General features: G+C 40.7%; 1 protein-coding gene across 1 annotated transcript in view; it reads left to right on the forward strand.

Annotated features, from left to right (window-relative positions):
- Positions 1–3735: 3735 nt before the first annotated feature.
- Positions 3736–26260, forward strand: part of Ranbp2 (RAN binding protein 2) — a 52667-nt gene continuing 30142 nt past the window's right edge. The window contains exons 1-9 of the mRNA XM_036168498.1: positions 3736–3920; positions 10707–10774; positions 11509–11620; positions 12811–12963; positions 16571–16801; positions 17140–17285; positions 19723–19915; positions 22860–22947; positions 24580–24789. Of these exons, the coding sequence (XP_036024391.1) occupies positions 3849–3920; positions 10707–10774; positions 11509–11620; positions 12811–12963; positions 16571–16801; positions 17140–17285; positions 19723–19915; positions 22860–22947; positions 24580–24789 (1273 nt within the window). The 5' untranslated portion in view covers positions 3736–3848. The remainder of the gene's footprint in view (positions 3921–10706; positions 10775–11508; positions 11621–12810; positions 12964–16570; positions 16802–17139; positions 17286–19722; positions 19916–22859; positions 22948–24579; positions 24790–26260) is intronic.

The raw sequence follows: 26260 nt of genomic DNA on the forward strand, positions 1-26260 counted from the left end.
ATACATTCTTAGCCATGGCTATTTTAAGTAACACATTTCCAAACCAACTTCATGGTTTCATTTGTCACCTAGTGTTCATAACATCCATGTACATCATAGACCTCACAATCTGGTGGGCAACTAAGGATCTCAGATTTCAGTAACAATTCAAGACACCTTCACTATCAGAATTATGGTTTTCTTTTTGGTTATTCACATCTCATATAGTTCTAAAAATTTTTAATGCATTTATTTATATATTGGTGCATGCTTGAGGATATGTATATATACCATGTACAGGCAAGATCCCTCAGAGGTCAGAAGACAGCATCAGATCCCCTGGACCCGGAGTTATATAGGAGGTTGTGAGTTGCCATATGGGTGTTGGAAACCAAACTCAGGTCCTCTTCAAAAACAGTAAATGCTCTTAACCACCGAACCATTTTTCCAGCCCCAACTTGTGGTGTGTGTGTGTGTGTGTGCACACGTGCGCGCGCATCTGCACACATAGTCTCTCTGTGATTGTGTATGTACAGGTGCATGAACCTATCTAGGTTGTTGGAGGCCGGAAGAGGGCATGGGTTCCTCCTGTATCACTCTCTGCCTTTTCCTTGAGGCAGTGTCTTTCCCTGAACCTGGGGCTTGGATTTCATTTGCTAAGCTGGAAGCCAGCAAACCCCAGAGATCTTCCTGTGTATCCCCACCCAACACAAGCTGGGGGTATAGGTATGAGGAAGTATGGTGCTGAGATCTGAACTCCAGTCCCCATGATTGTACATCAAGTGCTCTTAACTGCTGCACCACTTCTATTCAAAATTTAAAAATAACATTCAATTTATTCTTTGACAACTTCATACTTATATATAATGATGTGTTTTTGTAGTTAGAGTTTTCCTGCCTGGCCCAGTCAGGACAAATCTCTCTTACCCGCCAGTCCCACAGTCGCTCAGACCCAACCAAGAAAGCACACAGAAACTTACATTGTTTAGAAACTGTATGGCCGTGGCAGGCTTCTTGTTATCTGCTTCTTCTATCTTAAATTAACTCATGGCTTGTGGCTTACCAGTGTCTTTACATGTTGCTTTTCATGGCGGCAGCTGGCAGTGTCTCTCCCCAGCCTTCTACTTCCCAGAATTCTCTTCTCTCGTCCCGCCTATGCTTCCTGCCTGGCCACTGGCCAATCAGAACTTTATTTACACAGAGCGATATCCACAGCATGTTTTGATGAAAATCACCCATCTTCTTTCTTTACCCCTCCGACTTTTCTTCCCAGCACATTCCCCCTTCGCCTTTCTTTTTTGTTTTTGTTTTTCTTTGAGACAGAGTTTCTCTGTGTTGCATTGTGTCTTTCCTGGAACTTACTCTGTAGCCCAGGCTGGCCTCAAACTCACAGAGATCTACCTGCCTCTGCCTCCTGAGTGCTGGGATTAAAGGCATGTGCCATTACTGCCCAGTAGATTTTACAATTCAAATTCCCAAAGTAAAGTATTTTTAATTAATTATTTGTGTATGTAAGTGTGTATATGTGTGTGTGTGTGTGTGTGTGTGTGTGTGTGTGTGTGTGTGTAGGTAATTAGGCACTCATGTCATAGCACATGTGTGGAGATCAGAACAATTTTGTTCTCTTTCCGCCCTTTTACATGAATTCAAGAGGCTAGGACTCAGCTCCCCACATTTGCCTGGCAAGTGCCTTTACCAGCTGAGCTATCTCACAGGCCTCAAAGGAGATATTTTTAAAAGTTTAGAAACTAGAGTGTTAATGTAAAAACAACAACAAACAACAAAAACACAACTCTCATCTTAAAGGGAATAAGAGTTTGAGTGTCCATAACCCAGGAACCCAGATTTAGGTTACCCCCAGACTCATCTTCTGACATAAAGCAGTTTTGTAGTTTTACAGGATAAAAAAAGTCACACACAAGCTTACAAATACATTCTAGTATATCAGAGAGGCATCACAGTAAGATGAGGGAAGCTTTTCTATAGGCCCAAGATGGTATCTAAGCTAATAGATTCCAATTTTTTTTTAAAATCTAGAGTTAGAGGATGCTAGTTCTGACACAGAGGTGGTCTAACATGGGCTAGGTCTAACCTAGTCCATGGTAAGTGTATGCAAGGGGAGGGGGGCACAGTAAAGAAATGGAAATGTCTGCTTTGTGGGTGGAAAAGGTAAAGCTTTTATTTTATTTTATTTTAAGATTTATCACATATACAGTATTCTGCATGCATGTATGCCTGTACACCAGAAGAAGGCATCAAATCTCATTATAGATGGTTGTGAGCCACCATGTGGTTGCTGGAAATTGAACTCAGGACCTCTGGAAGAACAGGCAGCATTCTTAAACCCTGGGCCATCTCTCCTGCCCCTCAAAGGTAAAGTTTATTCCTAACAGACAGGGCTGTTTCTGGGAAAGCAGAGAGAAGGGAGGTGTGGGAGTGGGTGATCCTAAGAACTGGGGGAGAGGTGAGAGAAGGGCCAGGACACTGGCATGGGGGGCTTTGAAATATAAACAAGTACTGTGAGCAGGGCCTGAGGGAGCCTGGAGGGTAGCATAGAGTTTGATATGCCTGTAGGTACCACAGGCATATGCTGACTGCATAACCATATGTTCCTTTTTTGCCTGAGGAAAGGGAAATGACTCCTTTTGACCAATAGGAACCTGGTTTCATAAACTCTTGAGGAATGTTGGCATTTATCTAATCTCCGGAAAACCCAGGTTGAGACTAGGTCTAGACTCAATTTTAGAGTTAGTGGGTCAACCCATTTTGGGGGTGGGGAGGGGTACACTTTGGACCTGACAATTAGGTTAATTATCCTTTAGACCTGCAACATTCTAACCTCACCACATCAAGGCAGTTTTAATCAGTCTTTGCAGACACAGTTTCTTTTTAGGAATACTCATTTACAACTCTTTATTCACAATCTTGAGACTATGTTTTTTTTATTATTTTTATTTTTTTAATGTTTGTGAGTATCTGAGCACGTGTGTGTTTTAGGATTCCTCCGAGGTCAGAGATTCAGATTCCTTGGAACTGGAGTTAGGGGTGGTTGTCAGCAGCCCGTTGCGGGTGCTGGGAGCTGACCTTGGTTGGGTCCTTCCTAGGAGCAGCAAACGCTCCCAACTGCAGAGCCATCTCACCAGTACGAAGAGATTATTATATATTCTAATAAGCCTGTTCAGCTCATTGTCAAGTCACAAAACAGGATCCCAAACGGCAGTGCTGCTGACAATGCCTTAGATGGCCCGCTGCCCCGATTCTTTCCCGGGAAACAGAAACCTAAATTCAGCATTGGTCAGAAATCTCATTATGCTTGCTTTCTGTTTGTCAGGAAAGCCACTTCCCGTCTCTGCCCGCCCCTAACGGTCAATTACCCCAGGCACAGTGCATCTCACCAAGTAACGCTAGTATTTCACCTCCGGTGTATCCAAGCATAAAGTCATGGTCCAGTATTAACCATTATTCTACTGAAACCAGAGGCAATGATGGAGTTCGTCTGTTTAAAGGAAATCAACTTTTAAGCTTTTGATCAGCAGCACTGCCACTTGGGGTCCGCTTTACGACGTATCACTAATGAAATATATAAAGAATTATTTTCCCCCTGGGGAAGGGAGTTAGTCACATTAGTTTGCGGGGGGGGGGGGGGAACGTAACGTGGTCCGAAGGCGGGAGGCAGGAGACAGGAGCGTCAGAGCGCAGAGTGGCGCCCAGTGATGACGCAGGTCGCACGCGCCGCCCCCGCCCGCCCGCCCGCCCGCCCGCGACGGAGCTGCGTCACCGGTGTTCGGCGCTTCTCCTCCTGGAGACAGTCGCGGCTCTAGGCCCCTCGAGCTGGCTTCCCGCTCCGGGGGAGCCTGGTCGGCGGCGCCATGAGGCGTAGCAAGGCCGAGGTGGAGCGGTACATCGCCTCGGTGCAGGGCTCCGCCCCGTCGCCCCGAGAGGTGAGCAAGTCCGGCCAGGCCGGCGTCATGGCTCCCGGCGGCCTCGGCTCCGGCTGGAGCGGAGGCGGCCGCGGGCGGCGTGGCGTGGCGCTGCTGAGCCCCGGAGGCGTGGGGACCGCGGCCGCCCGCGTTTCCCCTTCATGGCGGGCCGCGGGCCCACTCGGGCCTGGTTTCCTCGGTCTCGGCGTGGTAGGCCGGCTTGGGGCGCGCTGTTCGGGGCTCGTCCGGCAGGCGCCTTCGGTCCCCGCGATGGCTAGACCCTGCGACGGAGGCCGCGTCTCCCCCGGAGGTTGACGCCGCTCGGCAGTGGGCTTTTACCGTTGTGTGGGTGGTGGCTCCGTGGACGTGGAGCGGACGAACAGCCGCCACATTCGCAAGGGCGCGTCAGCGCAAATCACACGGAAGGCCCTTAATTTGAGTCTTCTCTGGCTGTGCCACACTCTTTACATTCCCTTCCCCAAACCTCTTTTGGAAGCGGCTGTTCTCCGGCTGTCTTAAAAGTTTTTTTATTTAAAGGCAGAAGGTCAGGAATTTACAGTTTCTTACAGACAGTAATTGCTATGCTTTAACATTGCCACCGTTTCCCCAGAACATGTTCTGTGGGTGTTTTTTTTTTTTTTTTTCTTTCTAATTTTGAAATCACTAATGTGTTATATTTATTTTGGATATTCCAAGAGTGTTTGCCGATGGAGAGAGATGTACAGAGAGGATCTAGAGTCAGTTTTTCTGGGGTTGAACAGTCAAGTTCTGCCATTTGTAAATCTGAATTTGGTACGGTGTCGACTTCAATAAAAACGTAGTTTTGATTCATGTTAAACATTTATGGCAAAGCTTGAAATATAGTGAGCCTCAAGTCTATCTAGTGCAGATGCATAATTCATCTTTTTTGTTGTTGTTTTGTTTCTCTGTGTAGTTTTGGAGCCTGTCCTGGAGCTCGCTCTGTTGACCAGCCTGGCCTCGAACTCACAGAGATCCACCTAGCTCTGCCTCCTGAGTGCTGGGATTAGAGGCGTGTACTACCACCGCCCGGCTTCAATTCAGCTATTTTTTTAAATTCTAAAAAAATTGAGTTGTCTCTAAGAATTTTTGTGATCATATATACAAAAATTCATGGGTGTACAAGTCCCTTATGTAAATGGAATAGTTTTTTGTTACTTTAAATCTTTTCTTAGATAGTTGAAAGGGTCAAATAATCCAGTTCAATAAATCTAACCCCCCAAAAAAGAGAATCGAAAGTGATCTTAAAAAATTTCTAGTTCATTTAGTGCTAGTATGCCACAAGTGGAAAATTTGATGGGTCAAAATCAAAATTCCAGGGCACAAAAATTATCTAATGAAAGTACCTTCAGGTTTCTGTATATAAGGTTTGCATTAAATAAATGTATTTATATTTAGACTTGAGTCTTGTCACCAGGATATCTCATATGCTTGAAAATATTTAAAAATCTGAAAACAACAACAAAACCCCAAAAACTCAAATCCAAAGACCCTGAAATCTAAAAATGCTAAGCATTTCAGATAAGACATACTCAACTAATAGTACTTAACACTATGTAAGTAGTTGTTAAATTATGTTAGAAAAGTCTCTATGTATTCAGTTCCAATGTTTTGTTTGTTTGTTTGTTTAGTTTTTGAGATAGGGTCTCTATTATGTAGCGCTGGCTGTCCTGGGACTATGTAGACCAGGCTGGCCTGGAACTCAAAGATCCTCCTGAGTGCTGGGATTGAAGGTGTATGCACCATGTTCAGCTACCAACATATTTTTTTAAAAATACTTTTTGATCTAAGATTGTTTGGGTTGGTTAGTGACCAACTTGGAAAATAACAGCTATAAGAAAGTTCGTCATTTTAACTAGTTTCATTCATTGCTCACCCTTGTGGCATTAACATTGTGTGTTGTTCAACCAAAATCCTTATTCCCAAACCTTTTGGATTTTTAAAAAAAATCATGCCGAGCAAGTTCTGTACCCAGTAAGAAATAATGCCACAGGCCCTTCTTTCCTGTGCTCCTCCTGGTGACCTGCATTTTACGAATTTGGTCACTATTGTTATTTCATGTTTGTAGGATGTTATATTTGCCCTTTTGTGTCTAGTTCATTTCATTTAGTGTCTTTTCAGGTGTTAACAGGTGTTAAGAATCTTATCCCTTTTTAATGGCTGAGTAGTAGTATGTATGTATTTATCTTAGGAATGCCACATTTTGTTTATTCATTTACTGTTGATTGACACTTAGGTTGTTTATATCTTTTGCCCAATACATACAATGCAGCAATGATGTCAAAATATTTTAGTGTTTGCTCTTAATTCCCTTGAGTTCACACCAAGAAATAATTATTAGGCTATATGTTAATTGGTGTTTTCTGAGGAAATCTCAAACTCTTTTCTATAGTGACTGTACTTAGATTCCTGCTGTCAGTTTATGGGGTTTCAATTTCTATGTTTTTTTACTAATGCTTTAAATTTATTATCTTATTGTATTTCATTTTGTGGGCATGAGTGCGTGTGCGTGTGCGTGTGTGTAAGTGCACTTGTGGAAGTCAAAGGAAAGTTTGCTAGAATTGGTTCTCTTCTACCGTGTGGGGCCTAGGGATGGAATTTAAGTCTTTGGGCTTGATGGCAAGGTGCTTTTACCCACTGAAGCCCATGTTGCCAGCTCTAATTAAATCTTTAAACAGTTTTAAAGTTTATTTTTATGTGTATCTGTGTTTTGCCTATGTCTGTGTATCATGTACGTGCCTGTGCCTGAGGAGGCCAGAAGAAGGCATCAGATCCCCTGGCACTGGAGTTACAGATGGTTGTGAGCTGCCATGTGGATACTGGGAATCAAACCTAGATCCTTTGAAAGAGTAGCCAGAGAGCTCTTAACTACTGAGCCATCTCTCCAGTCCCAGTTATCTTCAATATTATGCTCATGTACACATTTATATTAGCAACATATCTCCTCTACATGTCCTTCTAATGAACTTGCAAAAGCACTACCTGTCACACATACACATTGGTTGTATGGTGCCCCCCCCCCCCCCCAGGGTTTTTCTGTGTAGCTTTGCGCCTTTCCTGGATCTCACTCTGTAGACCTGGCTGGCCTCGAATTCACAAAGATCCGCCTGTCTCTGCCTCCCGGTGTTCCACCACTGCCCGGCACAACACCATTTTCTGACCTCCAGCATTAATATATAACCTATATGCAGAAGAAATACTCCTACATATAAAATGAATAAATAAATCATAAAAATATTTAGCTTGCTATTGTCTTGTGCTCAAATTTCAAATATGATCTTGTAAATCTTTGTAAAGTGGACTAGCAGAAAGGTATTAAAATTAAGACTATAATACATAAAAACTGGGCGTGAGGGCGCATACCTTTTTAAGAAGTTACTTATTTTGTATGTGTGGGTGTTTGGCCTGGATATATGTCTGTGCAGCATGTGTATTCACTGTCTATAGAATCCAGAAGAAGGCATCAGATCCCCAAGTTACAGTTGTGAGCTGCCATATGGGTGCTGGGAATCGAACCAGGGTCCTATGGAAGAGCAACTGGTGCTTTTGACCCCTGAGCCATCTTCCCAGCCCCAGTGGCTCTTATCTTTAATCCCAGCACTTTGGAAGCTTAGCTAGGAGAATCACTGAGTTCATCTGCAGCCTGGGCTTCAGTAGCATTTCTGGTCAGCTTCTGCTAGATTGAGAACGTGGCTTAAAAACAAACCAGATTCTATCACACATAGAAATTGTGTTACTTTCCAAATGGATGGAGAACAGGATTGGGTGTTTAATGGGTGGGTTATTTAATAGATATTGCTCGAAAATTAATAGTTGGTTAATGACTTTTTAGAAACAAAGGGTCCAATGTATACTGCTTACAAAAATAAGCGTTAGATTTCAAAGTAAGTTTAGAAAAACTGAAAGAGTATAGGGATGAACATTTTATGAATCTCAAGTGAGGATGGCCTTTTTTTTTTTTTTTTTTAGCACATAACTACTAAAGAGTAAACAACAAAGAAAACATTACTTAAAAAAATCAGTCATGTTTCATAAATACATTGAACACTGAAATAAATGACAACTGGAAACATTTCAAGATAACCTTAAGTATCAGTGGGGTTAAAGAGTCCCTAAGGAGCCAGGTGGTGGTGGTGGCGGCGCACGCTTTTAATCCCAGCCCTGGGGAGGCAGAGCCAGGCAGATCTCTGTGAGTTCGAGGCCAGCCTGGTCTACAAAGTGAGATCCAGGAAAAGGAGCAAAGCTACACAGAGAAACCCTGTTTCGAAAAACAAAAAACAAAAACACCCCCCCCCCAAAAGAGCCCCTAAGGAAAGGCGTGGGGTGTACCTAAGTTCTAAGAATGCTTGTCAGCCGGGTGGTGGTGGCACACGCCTTTAATCCCAGCACTTGGGAGGCAGAGCCAGGTGCATCTCTGTGAGTTCGAGGCCAGCCTGGGCTACCAAGTGAGTTCCAGGAAAGGCGCAAAGCTACACAGAGAAACCCTGTCTTGGGAAAAAAAAAATGCTTGTCTAGCATCAAGAGTCTGTGCTTTGGTTCCCCAAAACCAACTAAGATTGGGCATAGTAGCCCACACTTGTGGTCTCAGCATCCAGGAGGATGAGGTAGAGGCAGAAGGATCAGCAGTTCAAGGTTTATTTCTCCCCTCTTCCCCAAAATCCTTAAGGATTAGTTCATAGCATTTTCCCGATACAAAGCTGGTGATGATGAAAGTTTATTGAGAAAGTATAGTATTTAATACTTGATTCTGTTTTTAAAAGCAGTCGTAATACAAGAGGTGATCCCTTTCTGTATGCTAAATAAGCAGAGATTAAAGAAATGAAAAAAAAACCTCAGTTCTTAGACATTCTAATACTGAATAGAACAAATGGTTACAAACTTTATGGAGGAAAGTAGGTAATATAAGGAAAATAATACATTTTTATAATTTTTTCTTTTCTTCAAGACAGGGTTTCCCTGTGTAGCTTTGTACCTTTCCTGGAACTCACTCTGTAGACCAGTCTGGCCTCGAACTCACAGATCCACCTGCCTCTGCTTCGAGAGTACTGGGATTAAAGGTGTGTGCCACCACCGCCCGGCCATTTTTATAATTTTTAAACTTGTTTTGAAATTAATCCCAAGGAAATAATGACTGCAGATTTGTACTTCAATGTATATTGAGTACCTATCACCCTCAGTTCGGTGGTTGGAATCTAGCAACCAGGATCCTGCCTAAGTGTACACTACACTTGAAGGGATAAACACGTACAGAAACTATAAGAACAGTTAGGACTTTGATCACTGCTATTAAGGACATCAGCAGATATTGTGGTAGTTACAATGGCAATGTCCTGCCTGAGTCAGAAGACACCAGGGGAGACTCGCTGTGTGAAATAGTGCTGTGTCCTAGGTGTTCTTTGACACCTTCTGCTAGAATGTTCTGATACTAGCATTCTAAGTATCAGAATTTATACTGGTTTAAGTTTGTTAGCTCAGACACCAGAAACTTCACTTGAGTTCCCAAACCCACTTTTTGAAGGATAATTACCGAAACAGCTTGTCAGTAACAGAGTAAAGCCAATAGGTCTCATGAATGTCTGAACCAGTTCTGTTAGTAACAGTCCAAAGAGAGCTAAATTATCTGTCACAGAAAGAGGAAGAACAAACACACAGGAAGATTGCCTCCCTCTTCAAAACAAAAGTCTCTGGGAATACTTGAGTGTCCAAACTGGCTACTTTTAGCTTATATGTGTATGAGTGTTTTGCTCACATGTATGTGTGTGTACCTTGGAGGTCAGAGAGGGTGTTGGATCCCCGGAACTGGAGTTACAGAGGTGGAGAGCTGCCGTGTGGGTGCTGATCTTAGCCACTCAGCCATTTCTCCTAGACCATGTATAGTGGGAAGCCGTATTCTGGACTTGGCAGTTTATGGTAGTAAATATCCAGGGTACGAAATTGGTTTATTTGAAGAATTCAGATTTTACTTGAAAGTCAGGTGTGGCACACACCTATAATCCCAGCACTTGGGAGGCAGAGGCAAGTGGACCTTTGAGGCTGTCCTGGTTCTACATATCATGTACCAGGCCAGCTGAGGCTAACCCTGTTTCCAAAAACAAAACAAAATACCAAATTTTATTTCAGCCTTTAAATACTGGTCTTTAAAGAAAATAGTACATTGACCAGGAATGTCCAGAACCCTAATGAGCTTTCCCAAGGAGGTTTCTTACACAGGATAGGAAAGGAGCGGTTTCTAGTATATGTCCTTTTCCCCAGGAAAGCTGGTTTCTATGTACTTACCTGTAAAGTAATGCCAGGAAAGCAGTACATAGTATGCTGGGTAACACATGGCCAAGATGTCCCCAGCTTCTGAGTAAACTTTTTTTCCGTGTGTGTGTGTGTGTGTGTGTGTGTGTGTGTGTGTGTGTGTGTGTGAGAGAGAGAGAGAGAGAGAGAGAGAGAGAGATGTAGCTTAGTGTGTGAGTGTGATATAGCTTAGGATGGCCTTGAACTCAGGATCCTCTTGCTTCTACTTCAGGAGTGCTTGGGACTGTAGGTGTGAACTACATCGCCTGCTGTGATTTGTAACTTCTGATGTCTGTTTTAAATATTCTTGAATTGTTTTTAATGAAATTGATAAAATTTGGAGCCATTCATTAACTCTTAGAATAATATGTGCATGTTCAGGCAACATTTTTACTTTTTATATGAAAAAAATTAATATTAAACTTGTTAGGGCATTTTTTTTGTCCTTTGAAAAAGTTGTGCAATATTTCAAAATGTGAACAGTAAAACCACTCAATTCCTTTTTAGAAGTCAATGAAAGGATTCTATTTTGCAAAGCTGTACTATGAAGCTAAAGAATATGATCTTGCTAAAAAGTAAGTACCACCTGGAAATAGGTTTTAATTTTTCATCCTTGTAATAGGAAGAACTGCTAAAGGATACATTTTTATTTAAGTATGTCCTGGTATAAGGGGTTTATCGCTCTGAGATACTTGTTAGATTGAACCTCTGATGAGTATTTCTTACCCCCTTGTGTTTATATCTACTGCAGAATTATTTGTCTTAAAATACTGTTTCTAAAATTGCCCTTGGGTAGGATGAAAGAAAGCATTTCTGTATGTAAATTTCTTCCTGGTTAAATGTCTGGTGCTTCGGTTAGCTGGAGAGAAGCAACAAACACAGACTTAATGTGGCCAGGAAATAGCCAACCCAGCAGCTCAGTAGTTGCTGTCTTACTACCAAGATAGGAGACTGCTGGTTCTAATTTCCTTACTCAGGGTAGCTGAGAGGAGGAAGTTAAAGGGAAGCAGATAAATTACCAAAAGCAGTGATGGGACAAGTAAATACATCTTGAGTCAAATTATAAAATGAGTAAATGTGTCGTTAGCTCTGCATGATTGTTTGCTACTTTGCAGTGACTATTTTGGGATTCCATGTCAAATAAACAATGGTAGCCGGTAATTGAACTACAATAGAATAATTGGATGGTTGCTTGGTTTAGGATGTACTCTTCTGTCAGTATTTCAGTAGTGTTGTAAGTTTAATGGTCTGAGGATGAATTTTGTATTTTAAAACATGTTTCATCTATTATTCTTGTATTTTAAAACAGGTACATTTCTACATATATTAATGTGCAAGAGAGGGACCCTAAAGCCCACAGATTTTTGGGTCTTCTTTATGAAGTCGAAGACAACACAGACAAAGCTGTTGAATGTTATAAGGTAATTATAGGATTAAAGTGCAGCCCGTGTGAGGCTGGAGAGGTGGCTCAGCAGTGAAGAGCATGGGCTGCTCTTCCAGAGGAACTGGGTTTCATTCCTAGCACCTACATGGTGGCGTGCAGCCATTTGTAATTCCAGTTCCAAGGGATCTGATGTCCTCTTCTGGCCTCCCTGGACACCAGGCACACACATGGTACACAGACATACATGCAGGCTAAAAACTGGTGCATTTTTAAAAAAAAGTATAACTTTTGTACAGCCTTACAGGTGATGCCCAGGGTATATAATAAATAATTCATATTAGTTTTATCAGTGTAGTGAAAATAAGCATTAATACTATTAAGTGGCTTAGCTTGGAACACATTTAAAATTTTGAATATTTAAAACACATTAAATTTAAGTGTAGACTGGGGAGATGACCCAACTGGTAAAGATGCCCGAGCCTGATCACCTGAGTTTGACTCCTGCAACCTATAAGGCAGAAAGAGGGAGTGTCCTATGACTTCGAGTGGTGTGCCCTGGTACAGAAGGACCTACAACCCTGGAGACAAAAGAAATAGAACGTAACTAAGGAAAACCCGAAAATGTCAGAGAGAATGATCTCCTGCACTTTTAAAAAATTTGCCTAAGTAATGCAAAATTTATTTGATTTACTGTCACAAAAATTGGTTTTTGTTTTGTCTTTTGAGGGCATTTTATATAGTACTGGGTGTTCTAGAACTTGCTGTGTAGACCAGGCTAGCCTCAGACTCAGAGATCCTCCAGCCTCTGCCTCCTCAGTGCTGAGATGAAAGGTGTCTGATACCACATCTGCTCTATGAAGAATATTGATGCTTTAACAGCTTTCAAATAAGGTGGTTTAGGAATAGGGTTTTTAAAGCTGTACAGGTTAAAAGTGCTTACTGTTCTTGTACTGAGCTCAGTTCCCAGCATCCACGAGGAACAGCTTGCAACTACCTGTAATTCAAGTTCTAGGGGATCTGACACCTTCTTTGGCCTCCTTTGAGTGTCTACATTCATGTATGTGCATACGTGCTCACAACAGGTACATACACATATCAAAATTTTTTTAAATCTTTGAAAATAGGAAAATACTATTTAATATATAGTATTTTTTTGATGATTGTATGTACTTCTACCTCTGTATAATTTTATAATTTCTGTTTTTGGTATTTTTTTTCTGACATCAGCGTTCAGTGGAATTAAACCCAACACAGAAAGATCTTGTGTTAAAGATTGCAGAATTGCTTTGTAAAAATGACGTGACTGATGGAAGAGCAAAATACTGGGTTGAAAGAGCATCCAAACTTTTCCCAGGAAGTCCTGCTGTGTATAAGCTAAAGGTAAAGTCAAAACCCAAGCAACATACAACAGGAGAAAACTAAGATACAACCATTTTTAGTACTTTGAAGTACTAAAATTAAGTACTTAAATATTTCTCAATAGTAAGCTTAACAGAGGGGCACATTCATGCTTTCTTTAATGATCTTTAAATAATTCCTTTAAAACCTTTTTGAGTGTTGTCTTACTAGGCAGCATAATACTTTACAATTGATATCTCAATTACTCTCCTGGAATAATATTTTAGTGATTTTACAGTTTCTTAGTTTTGTACAGTGTATTTGGTATGGTAGAGTGTATCATTTTGTGATTAATGGAGATAAGATTTGTGTATGTGTGTGCATGTGTGTAGCTAAGGTAAATGAAAATCTGGCATAAAATTTTGCTTTGTTACATAATTATGTCCAGGTTGAAGGCTTAAAATGACTAGAAAGAAATGTGTTCTAGCTTGTTATGATAGTGCATGCCTTTGATCCTAGCACTTGGGAAGCAGAGGAGTGTGTGTAGATCTTTGTGATTCTAAGCCTAGCCTGGTATAACATAGCAAGCAAGTTTCAAGCCAGCCAAGGCTTTGTAATGTGACCTTTTCTCAAAACTACAGAAAGAAATGTGTTCTAAAAACTGGAAGTGTGAGGCTTTCAAACAGACAGTTTATTCAGAATAATTACTAAAAATGTTAGAAATTTCATAATGTTACTATTTTGTTTGTGTGGTTTGTTTGAGAGAAGTCCAGGCTGGCCTCTAGTTCTGAGATTATAAGGGGGCATTACTATATACCCAGCTTTGACTGTTAGATTTTTTTGTTGTTGACAGTCTTGCTTATGTATCCTAGACTGGCCCCAAACTCATGGTCCTCTTGTCTTAGCCTCCAGAGTACTACGATTAAAGGTGTGACACTTGTTACTCTTTTTTTTTTAAAGTTGTTTTTTTCTGTTTTTTTTGTTTTCTTCGAGACATGGTTTCCCTGTGCAGTGCTTTGCGCCTTTCCTGGAACTCACTTGGTAGCCCAGGCTGGCCTCGAACTCACAGAGATCCTCCTGCCTCTGCCTCCCAAGTGCTGGGATTAAAGGCATGCGCCACCACTGCCGGGCACTTGTTACTCTTTACTGAGTAAAATATAGCTCACTAAGCAACTCTTGGAGAAAATATTTCATATATATATATATATATATATATATATATATATATATATATACATACACATACATACATTGTACAAGATTAAATGAACTATAATATGAAATATAAAATGAACATACACACACACACACACATACACACACATACACATATATATATATTCCATTTTACATACCAACCTCAGTTCCCCCTCCCTCCCCTTCTCCCGCCTCCTCACCTCCCTCCCACACTCTACCCTCATTCACTCCTCAGAGTGGGTAAGGCCTACCATGGTAGTCAACAAAGTCTGGCATACCAAGTTGAAGGAGAGCCCCATTGTATAAAGGCTGAGCAAGGTATCCCACCACAGGGAATGGGCTCCAAAAAGACAGTTCATGCACATGGGATAAGTACTGGTCCTGCTGCCAGGGACCCCACAAACAGATCAAGCCACACAACTGTCACCTGGGCCTAGTTCAGTACCATGCAGGTTCCCGAGCTGTCTGTCAGTCCAGAGTCAGTGAGTTCCAACTAGCACTGGTCAGCTGTCTCTGTGGGTTTCCCCATCATGATCTTGACCCCCTCTTCCTCTTCTTTTTTTGAATGCCGAATGCCGTTTATTGAAGGAGGGAGGAGGTCTTAAATATAGGCTTACAGAAGAATGGGAGAACCTTGGAGGGCTGGTTCATTTTAATACTATTGTGTATGCTTTTTTGTTTTCCACCCCATTCCCACCCCCTGGACACGTGATTTCTCTGTATAGTTCTGGTTGTCTTGGAACTCGTAGACCATGGTTGCCTCAGTCTCGAGATTCACCTACCTCTGCCTTCCGAGTGCTTCAATTAAAAGTGTGTACCACTATGCTGCTACATGTTTTTTTAGAAGTTTTAACACTTTTTTACGTAATTTGAAAGAGATGCCATAATGTTCCGTTAAAATATCTTTTTAAAATTTAATATTTCATCTCTGTGAGTTTGAGGCCAGCCTGGTCTACAAAGTGAGTTCCAGGATAGGCTCCAAAGCTACAGAAAAACCCTGTCTCGAAAAACAAAACAAAACAAAAAATTACTATTTCATATATAATGAAAGGCCAGGGCTGCTTTTTGCAGAAAAAAGAAACTAGCCCTAAGTTTTTGGAAATGACCCAGAAGGAGAGAGCTTGATGGAGGAGGTTAGAAGTACATAGATCACTCCTGGAGGGCTTAGTGCTTGGAAGGTAAAGGTAGAAGATGAGTGTGTAGGTAGAGTTTGTATGTCAGGAGAGCTTCAGCTTCCTCGGTGAAGAGCAAGTCAGGCTCATAGATGGAAAATCAGGTAAGGAAGATGTGGTCTTTTTAGGGAGTAGAGAATATGAACTTATTAGAAGTAAAATAGTACTTTATTCCAGGTAATACTAGTTTGAGGTGTGAGATCATGAAAGTCACATCAGCCTGAATTTGAAATTTCCTAAATTCCAGTATGCCCTTCCTCCAGTTTCAACTGTTTATATGTCATCACCGAGAAAATGGTAGAGACCCTCATAGGAAAGATAGAGGGGACTAGGTGAAGGGATTTTTGCAAACAAGCAGTAATCGAGAGTATTAAGAATCACTGCATTTTAGATTGATGGGAAAAAAACGTAAATTTATGTGTTGTGGATAATTAAATCTTGGCAATATAGATGTGCTGAAAGAGCTTTTCATAGATGGGGCACTGAGGGCATTTGAGCCTCCAGTGAAGTGGAAGAGCACATGGCCAGAGTGGAGTGACCAAATGACAGACTTTGAAGACTTGTATCAGTGACAGTGTCTTGATTTTGGAAGTGAAGCAGTTACCACCACACATGAGATGCTTAGAGAACTGAGTAACTGAGCTACTACCTATTAGTGTTATGTTCCATGCTGATGACAGTGGTAGTTGTTAGGGGTGGAAGTTACTCCCCCCAGAACTACAGAAAGTGTGGGAGAACGTGTGATTTGGGGAGTGAAGAAACAGTAAATCCCAGCTACGAGAGGAAGCTGTTCAGAAGAGCTGGTGAGTGCTCTTAGGACATGATAACACTCTGTTCTTTTACTGTCAAGAAGGGAGACTGTGCTGAGAAGACTATGGGGATAGCAGGACAGTGGGAGACAGTGGGCTTTAGTGATTGAGTCACATTCTGTGAGATACAGAACATGCAGGTGAGGATCCTGGGGGTAAGGATTCATTGGGTAGGCCTGGGCTTTTGGTCGTGACAAGTATACAGTGATGTGAAGCAGTAATAAATAGTCTTCCTAGTCTCTGAGGTGAATATGGACAATCACAGCCTCTGTAGTAGTTGAGTGCTCCTTTGCACATAAAGTTGTTAACCATCTGGAAATAACTGTGAAGGAGTTAATACTACGTATGGGATGATACCTATGTAGTGTACCTTTCTAGAGCTGGTCATAGTCGAAGGTTATGCATGGACCAATGGTTTGTGTAAAATTGTATAGCTGTTACCTAGCATTTAATGGCTTTTCTCCCAAATAGGAACAGCTTTTAGACTGTAAAGGTGAAGATGGATGGAATAAACTCTTTGACTTGATTCAGTCAGAGCTTTATGCAAGACCTGATGATGTTCATGTGAATATCCGACTAGTAGAGCTTTACCGCTCAAATAGAAGACTGAAGGATGCTGTGGCCCACTGCCAGGAGGCAGAGAGGAAAACGGCTCTGCGGTCAAGTTTAGAATGGAATTCATGTGTTGTACGGACTCTTAAGGTAGGGGAAGCTATTTCTCTACATTTCTAGGTGGATGGTAGCTATGTATTTCTTCATATTTAAATGTTTCCCAACATTTAAATTTCTCCCATTGATAGAGCACAACTATAAAATGAAATTTTTGCCAAGGTCAATTTAAATGGATGGATTGGGAGAATAAATTTGATGTGTATCTCTCTCTGTGTGTATTTGGTGTTTTTATTTATAAGGCTAATGTAAAAATTGTCATTTCTACACAGTTGTAATAAGAATGGGCCAAGGCATTTATAGGCATACAATGGTCAGTTTCTCAAAAATCTGTTAAAGTTTTCTAACTACTGTGTTTTTCTAAACAATAGGAGTATTTGGAGTCTCTGCAGTGTTTGGATTCTGACAAAAGTACTTGGAGAGCAACCACTAAAGACTTACTCCTAGCCTATGCTAACCTTATGCTTCTTACACTTTCCACCAGAGATGTGCAGGAAAGTAGAGAACTACTGGAAAGGTATGTTGATGTTGAGAGTGTGAGTGTGCCCAGGAACACACGTAGCCAAATGACAGATTTCATTTTTTGCAGTAATTGGTCTAGGTTTCTTTACATCATTAACATTCCTCTAATTTACCTATGTTGATAAAATAAAGCACTTGGAAGAATATTACTTTAATGGGAGTGTTACATAATTATATGCAACTTATTTTTAGAGATTTGGATTTTTTTTGGTAATTTTTAAATTACATTGTTTTATGTATGTGGTGTCATATACCATAGTGCATGTCAGAGGATAACTTAGTTCTGTCTTTCCATTTTTTTTGGGTCCTGGGGAATGAGCTCATCAGACTTTGCTATAAATGCCTTTACCGTCTGACTTGTTTTGCCCTCCCTAGAAAATGCTTACAGTACCTCTCTTAAAGTTAGCCTTCCAGCTTAATATTCTGTTTTGGTATGCTTAATAGTACGACATCAAAATGATGTTGTTGTATATCACATTTTATTTATTTATTTGTTTTGTTTTTTTTCCAAGACAGGGTTTCTCTATAGTTTTGGTGCCTGACCTGGATCTCACTCTGTAGACCAGGCTGGCCTCTAACTCACAGAGATCTACCTGGCAAACACCACCCCCCCACCCCCCACCCCCAATTAAAGGAGTGCGCCACCACTGCTTGGCCACATTTTATTTTATGGTTTTTTTCGAGACAAGGTTTCTCTGTAGCTTTGGAGCCTGTCCTGGACTATCTCTATAGACCAGGCTGTCCTTGAACTCACAGAGATCCACCTGTCTGCCTCCCGAGTGCTGGGATTACAGGCGTGCACCACCGCCGCCACCACCACCTGGCTCACATTTTATTTTTAATGTGATAATTTTGAGTACAAACCATGTAGCAAAGTTCTTTGTTGTTCAGTGGCCAGGTTCAGACTTGCTAATATAAGCATTTAGTGTCACTACTATTTCAGAAGACATTGTTTTCACTTAGGAACAAAGTAATTCAAATATAATGAATAAACTTACTTTCTCTCTCTCTCTCTCTCTCTCTCTCTCTCTCTCTCTCTCTCTCTCTCTCTCTGTCTCTTTTGGTTTTTTGAGACAGTTTCTCTGAGTAGCTGTCCTGGAACTCACAGAGATCTGCCTGCCTCTGCCTCCTGAGTGCTGGGATTAAAGGTGTGTCCCAGCACTGCCCGACTTTTTTTTTTTTTTTTTTTTTTAAAGGCCAAATTTCATATTATAAAAACATCACTTGGATTTGTATAGGAACAGGGGCTAATAGGAGTTTATGGACCAAATATGGACCACTTGTTGAGGATTAGCTAGATGGTGGTGGGCTTATGCCTTTAGTCCCAGCACTTGGGAGGCAGAGGCAGGCAGAGTTTGAGGCCAGCCTATACTACTGAGCGAGTTCCAGGATGACCAGGGCTACACAGAAAAACCCTTGTCTTGAAAAGTCAAAAAAAAAAAAAAAAAGATTGTTGGGTCTTTGTGGATTGGGAGGCAGAATCAGGAGGATCTCTGAGTTCGAGGCTAGCCTGGTCTACAGTTCCAGGACAGCCAGAGCTACACAGAGAAACCCTGTCTTGAAAAGCGCGCCCCCCCCCCCAAAAAAAAAAAAACCAAAAAACAAACAAACAAAAAAAATACACTGAAAAGTAAAGGGTTGTTGAAAAATACTTAATTCAGGAAAGCAGATAAGCTCACAACAATAACATTGTTTATGGAAAATAAGAGTTTCTTAAGCAACAGAGCTGGAGAAAATGAGGTATTGTTTTACATTTTTGTAATCTAACATGCCTTAATTGAACACAACTAGATTCTCAACTATGTCATTCTGTATGTTGTTTCGTATGTTGAAGTCACTGAAAAAATTCATTTATACATCTGTGAGAAAATGAGTATAAAGGGCAAAGCATTTCTTGTTTCTTAATATTACTATAAAAATAGGTTTAAGCTTAGGGATACCCCTAAGAGGTCTTGAGAATTCATAGAAATCCTCAGACCATATTTGCTAGGAAATCTGTTGCTCTGATTTCTTTGATAAGCTGCTTTAGAGTAATCCTTACACAGTGGTAGGCTTCTAGAGATTAATCATTAGATTTCAAAATATTAATTAGAATATAAAATGAAAATAATTTCTGAACTGGGTCTTGTCCTCATTTACTATTAAATATTCATATTTTATCAATGTTCATTTGAATTGTGTCTTTTTTGTAATTAATAGCTATTTTGGAGTAGGATATCATTTAAGATTGAAGTATTGTAACTGCTGGATGAAAATTCCCACTAGTATTTGATCTGTGATTAACCTCTAGGGTGCTTCATCTATAATAGGAGTTGAATGTGGAAAGAGAAGTTTAAAATAAGCCTTAGTAATTTGTTTCGAATTCAGTTATAAGACTGATTAGTCACAGGATAGTAAGTGTAGAGTGCCTGTTTATGCTTTTAATCTTACAGTTTTGATAGTGCTCTTCTGTCTGTGAAATCTTCTGTTGGTGGAAATGATGAGCTGTCAGCTACTTTCCTAGAAACTAAAGGACATTTCTACATGCATGTTGGCTCTCTGCTTCTGAAGATGGGTCAGCACAGCGACATCCAATGGCGAGCTCTCTCTGAGCTGGCTGCATTGTGCTATCTCATAGCGTTTCAGGTAAGCCTTTTCAGTTTTCGGGGCAACTGTCATTTCAGAAAGACTTTCTTGTGTTTCTCATAGAGGTACGCCAGTTGATAATAAAATTATGTGAGTAAACATTGTGTTAAAATTAAGAGAAAAGTCTTTCTGATGAATAACTGTAACAAGGTGAACAGACTGTTTAGGCTGGTGAAGCCGGGGTATGATGTAGTCTTGTGGACAGTCTATATTGGGCTTATTTATTTGGAGACCATTTTTGAAGAGTTTGATCTATAAGCTTGGCCATATCCAGGAACATAATATTAAAGATGAAGTTTCATTTATATTAATCTATTAATGATTTATTTTTATTTCATGTGCACTGGTGTTTTGCTTACATGTATGTCTGTATGAGGGTGTCGAATCCCTTGGAACTGGAGTTACAGACAGTTGAGAGCTGCCATATGGGTGCTGGAAATTGAATCCAGATCCTCAAGAAGAGCAGCCAGTGTTCTGAACCACTGAATCATCTCTCCAGAGTAGCATGAATCTTAAAGAGTCTTATTAATAAAATCAAACCTGGAGCCAGGTATTGGGGTGACCACTGGAAGATCAGAGAAGCAGAACAGGCCACAGTTTCCTCACCTCGCCAATTCCTCAGCTGGCCTTGTTTCCTCAGACTGCAAACTTCTGAGTCCTCATCCATATGGGTCTCAGCTGAACTACTGCTAGAAGCGTAAAAGCTTAACCAGCCAAATGCTTCTAGTTTCTGGTCTTCACGCCTTATATAATCTTTCTCTTTCTCCCCCCACTCCCTGGGATTAAAGGCATGTGTCACCATGTGGCTGTGTCCTCGAACACACAGAAATCCACCTGGCTCTGCCTCCTAAGTGCTGGGATTACAGGCGAGTGCCACCACCTGGCTTTTGTTGCATTCCAGCCCCTAAAGATGAAATTTTAAATGTGGGTCAAGGTTGATCAGAAAGTTGCCATGGACCAGATATCCTCCCTCCCCCCTCTTTGCACTTTCTCTTCTTCCCTCCTTACCTTCCTCTCCTTTTCCACCTCCCTCTTCCCCCATATCCACTCTCACCCCCTTCTTCACTCTCTGTCCTCTTTGCCCCCCATCTCTCTCTTTTGACAGTCTTTTTTTCTTTTATTGAAGATATTTTTCATACAGTATATTCTGACTACAGTTCCCCTCTCCATACTCCTCCCAGTTCCTCCTATCTTCCTTTCCTTCTTGATCCACACACTTTCTGTCTTTATTAGAAAACAAACAGGCATCTAAGGAATAATAGTAAGATGAAACAAAACCATTGGAATATGGTAAAACCAAGTGAAAATGAGCCAAAGAAAAAGCATAAGAAACATGTATAAATGTGGAGATACACATTTGCACACTTAGGAATCCCCAACTGGAAGCCATTATTTTTATGTATTATATATATATGTGCAAAGGACCTGTAAGGTAGAAAAAGAAACAAAAAACTGCTCTGACTTACGAGACAAAGATCCTGCAAAGATGCCCTGGGCTTTCTTTTATGCCTACTGCTGGGCATGGGGCCTGCCTTTAACAGTGGTTTGTTTTGCTGGGTGGTGGTAGCCTTTAATCCCAGCACTCAGGAGGTAGATCTGAATTTGAGGACAGCCAGGGCTACACAGAGAAACCCTGTCTTGGAAAGGGGGAAAAAGTAGTTTATTTTTCCAGTGAGATTCCCTTGGAGGAAACTAATTTTTCATTTGCAAATAAGTTTCAGTCAATTGAAGATAGTTTCTGGCTCAGGAATGGGATGTTTGCCCACTCTCAGATCTAGGATCCTATGTGGTGCAGACCCATGCAGGCCCTCTGAGTTCATATGTACACCAACCCTGTTGTATCTAGAAGGCCTTGATTCCTTAGATTCCTTCATCACATCTGGCTCTTGTATTCTTTTTGACTCCTCTTCCGCAGAGTTCCCTAAGTCCTGAAGGAAGAGATTTGATGGAGACCTCTCTTTTGTTCCTAGGTCTGTCACTCGCTGTGGGTCTCTGTGTTGGTTCCTATCTGCTGTAGTACTTCTCTGTTAGTAGAGCCATATGAGTATAGCAAAATGGGAGTCATTTTATTGCAATATTTCTTTCTTTCTTTTTTTTTTTTTTTGGTTTGGTTTTTCGAGATAGGGTTTCTCTGTGTAGCTTTGCGCCTTTCCTGGAACTCACTTGGTAGCCCAGGCTGGCCTTGAACTCACAGAGATCCGCCTGGCTCTGCCTCCGGAGTGCTGGGATTACAGGCATGCACCATCACCCCCTAGCTTTATTGCAATATTTCTTTAGCAGTAGGATTTGGTTTTTTACTAGGTCATTGGCCTATTTTTTTTTTTTTTTTTTTTTTTCCCAGAGCTAAGGACCGAACCCAGGGCCTTGTGCTTGCTAGGCAAGTGCTCTACCACTGAGCTAAATCCCCAACCTTGTCATTGGCCTATTTAATCTCTGGTTTTTGGCTACCCAAGCAGCACTGGGGATGGGTTCCAACTCATGGAGTGGGCCTTAAGTCAAATCAGTTATTGGCCGGTTACTCCCACCAGCTTTGAGCCATTGCTGTACCAGTGTATCCTGTAAGCAGGTCGCCATTGTAGATCGAAGGGTTTGTGGCTGCGTTGGTGAAGAGTATCTTCCAGTACCGTGAATATCAGTCCATTGGGTGAAGGCTCTAGTTAGGCACCAGCTCAGCTTCTTCATGATTTGCTTGGAAGTCCATGTGTAGCCCAGGCAGGCCTTGAACTCACAGCAGGTTCTTCTGCTATATCTACTCTACCCTAATAAAAATAATCTTTGTACTGTTTTTTTTTTAATAGATTACATAAATCTCTTGCTTTTCAGCTGTTTTCCAATTAAATTTAATCATTAACTGGCCAATGTTTAAAAATAGTATGGAAAGGAACATCTGACTTAGAAATATGACTGTCATTGAATTATATTATTTTTATTTTAAAATTGTCAGATTCCAAGACCAAAGGTTAAATTAGTAAAAGGAGAAGCGGGACAAAATCTATTGGAAATGATGGCTCATGATCGACTTAGCCAATCAGGTAACAATAATATTTTAACTGATTATATCCTAAAATGGTAAAAACTTAAAAATACTTGTTACATGTGTTTATTCGTGTGTGTGTGTGTGTGTGTGTGTGTGTGTATGAGTTGTGTGTGTACTCACTCATAGTGCACTCATACTGTAATCACTCGGGAGTTGATTCTTCTACCATGTGGGCTCTGGGGATTGAATTTAGGTCCTCAGGCTTGGTGGCAAGTGCCCTTAACTGAACAGCCGAGCCATCTTGCCATTCCAAGATCTGAACTTTTATTAGGCTTCTTAGGTTAAAGCCTTCCTAGTATCCAGAGGTAATCTTGGATAATAGTTTCATAATTACTTGTTATTTTTGCCATATCAGATAAAGGTAGTAGGCGTGGCAGGGATTAGGAAAACAAACAAATGGGGGAGGGATGAGGACTGAACCTGGTACTTGGTAGGCAAGCACTCTACCTACCACTGAGTTAAACCCAATCCCCATTGCATTCTTTAAATAAGAACCTACTTAACTTAGCTTTCCAGTGGAGATTACGTCTCTCTAGGTGCTAGAGCACTCATCTTGCGTGTAAAAACACTTCTTTAATCAAATATCATTTGCTGACCATTTAACACCACTGTTTGTAAACAGCTGCCGTATAGAGATGGAGTCTTTAATTACCTAAATGGAATTACTTAAAATATGGGGTTTTTTTTGTGAATATGTATTTCCCAAAGTATGTTTTTAAAGGTTCATCATCCATGGTGTAGTATATAATAGTACTTAATGCAAGCAGTGGCATGAAGCAAATCCTTTTTTAATTTAAATTAATTTATTTATTTTATGTGTATGAGTGCTATGTGTATGTTTGCCTGCGTGTCAGAAGAGGGCATCAGATTCCATTACAGATGGTTGTGAGCTACCCTGGGTTGCTGGGAATTGAACTGAGGACCCATGGAAGAGCAGCCAGTGCGCTCTCTCTTTCATTTTATTTATTTATTTTTTTGGTTTTTCTGTGAGACAGGGTTTCTCTGTGTAGAGCCTGTCCTGGAACTTGCTCTGTAGACCAGGCTGGCCTTGAACTCTCAGATCTGCCTGGCTCTGCCTCCCAAGTGCTGAGGTTAAAGGTGTGTGCCACCACTGCCAGGCCTGGCAGCTAGTGCTCTTAACCACTGAGACATCTGTCTCTCCAGCCCTTGAAAGAAATAATTACTCCAAACTTATGGAATAAATAATTTCTATCAGTAGAGCCTGGAAATAGGTGCTTCCTTAAAACTGCTTAAAAACAGCGAGAATCTGAGAAGCCAGTTTTATCCATCATTGAGTCAGATCAGAGTATTAGGGCATGGTCTTGCTGTTGTCTGAGGGGCACTTAAATCCTTTACTTCTCTAAAACACTAATTCCTTCAGCATTTGTATGCATTTTGTCTCCTCCCTTTTGTTTTACTTTATGTAGACACAGATACTGTGAAACCTGAGTTTTGCTTGTTTTCTATAAAATACCATTTTTGTTGACCATCTGTGATTGGGGATTAGAAGACGAGGATATAACTGTGTTGTTTCCTTCTTGGGTGTTTCGATGCAATGATTAAGAGACAATGGGGTAAATAAAGTTGGTGTTTCATCATAAAATGATGGAAATATTTTGTTTTTCAGGGCACATGTTGCTAAATTTAAGTCGTGGCAAGCAAGACTTTTTAAAGGAGGTTGTGGAATCTTTTGCTAATAAAAGTGGCCAGTCTGCTCTCTGTGATGCTCTGTTTTCTAGTCCGTCATCCAAGGATAGCTCTTTCCTTGGTAATGATGATATTGGAAACCTTGATGGACAAGTACCAGACCCTGATGACTTGGCTAGATATGATACTGGTAAGTTGTCTTTTCCAAAGGCAGTAATCTTCATTGTAATTCATTTATACCAGGAAAGCACAGTCTTAGTATTTTATTGAATTCTTCCCAGGTTTGTTGTCAGGAGATGGAAGTTAAAGAGTATGAGTGTAGATGACAAATACCTTTTCTTTGAAATTGTTATTTATATTATCTATGTCTTGCTGCTTTTGTGAATTTTTTATCCTATAGTATATGTATGTATCTATCCTTACATATGTACATATTTTTGTTTGGTACTTTGTATTATTCAGCATCCAGTTTGTTTACAGTTTTGGGTTTTTTTGTACTATTAATACAATAATGCTGAGACCTTTTTTATTTTTTTTGAGCTGAGGATTTAACCCAGGGCCTTGAGCTTGCTAGGCAAGTGCTCTACCACTGAGCTAAATCCCCAACCCGAGACCTTTTTATTTAAACAGGATCTTTTTGTTTTGTTTTGAGAAACAGTCTTCACTATGTAGTCTTGCTTGGCCTGACCTGGCCTAAAATTAGCTATGTAGACAAGATGGACTCAAACTCATAGAGATTCATGTGCCTCTGCCTCTCAAGTGCTGAGATTAAAGATATTCTCCACCACACTGGCCTCATTTCGCCAAGTTTTAATGAAAGTGGTATTATGTAAGCTTCTGTTCCTGCATCTTCCCGATTGTTTTCTTCCTTGTATTTGCCCTTATCTTTCTACTTGGTGAGATTTGGCTTAATGTTGTAGGATTTTTTTGTGATTTTTGTCCAGCTTTAGCCCAGTGACATCCACCTTGCTGGAGTATGCCCATATGAACAGTAGTACCATTAGCCTTTTGCCGCTGTACCCATTCACTGTAGATGACCTATTCCTGCTGACCTTTTTAGTGTCTTTGTACAACCTGAAGTACTTCATCTTTACAGATATGCAGTGATGAACCCAAAAGGGAAGAGTGAGAAAACTTCATTAATAGATAGTATATATTTTAAAATTAATTCCTAACTGAAGTTGCTGAGTCAGAGAAGTACTACTGTCTTCGTCTCTTGCAGAGTGCCAGAATGCTAGCATTTCTAGAAAACTTGGATTTTCTTTACTTCCAGAAGCCCATATGCTTTTCAGTATTAAATTTCTTATAGAAGAAAAAATGCTTTTTGCAATGCTTGTGAGTTAATATAATGGTAATCCATTGTTACTTAATGACTCCTTATTGGAAGGAAGATCTTACCAAAATTTTTATAAAGAAGACATTATTCTGTCAGATTTGTTTTATTGTTTTTTAAAATGATTGATTGATGAGTCTTATTTTTTCAGATGGCCTGGAAAGAACTTTCTCATTTACACATTTTCTTATTAAAATTTATAAAGTGGGGGTTGGGAATTTAGCTCAGTGGTAGAGCGCTTGCCAGGCAGGTGGATCTCTTGAGTTCAAGGCCACAGAGCAAGTTCCAGGACAGCTGGGGCTAAACCCAAACAAGCTGGACAGTGGTG

Source organism: Onychomys torridus, chromosome 18 (assembly GCF_903995425.1).
Source record: "Onychomys torridus chromosome 18, mOncTor1.1, whole genome shotgun sequence".
Classification (NCBI taxonomy): domain Eukaryota; kingdom Metazoa; phylum Chordata; class Mammalia; order Rodentia; family Cricetidae; genus Onychomys; species Onychomys torridus.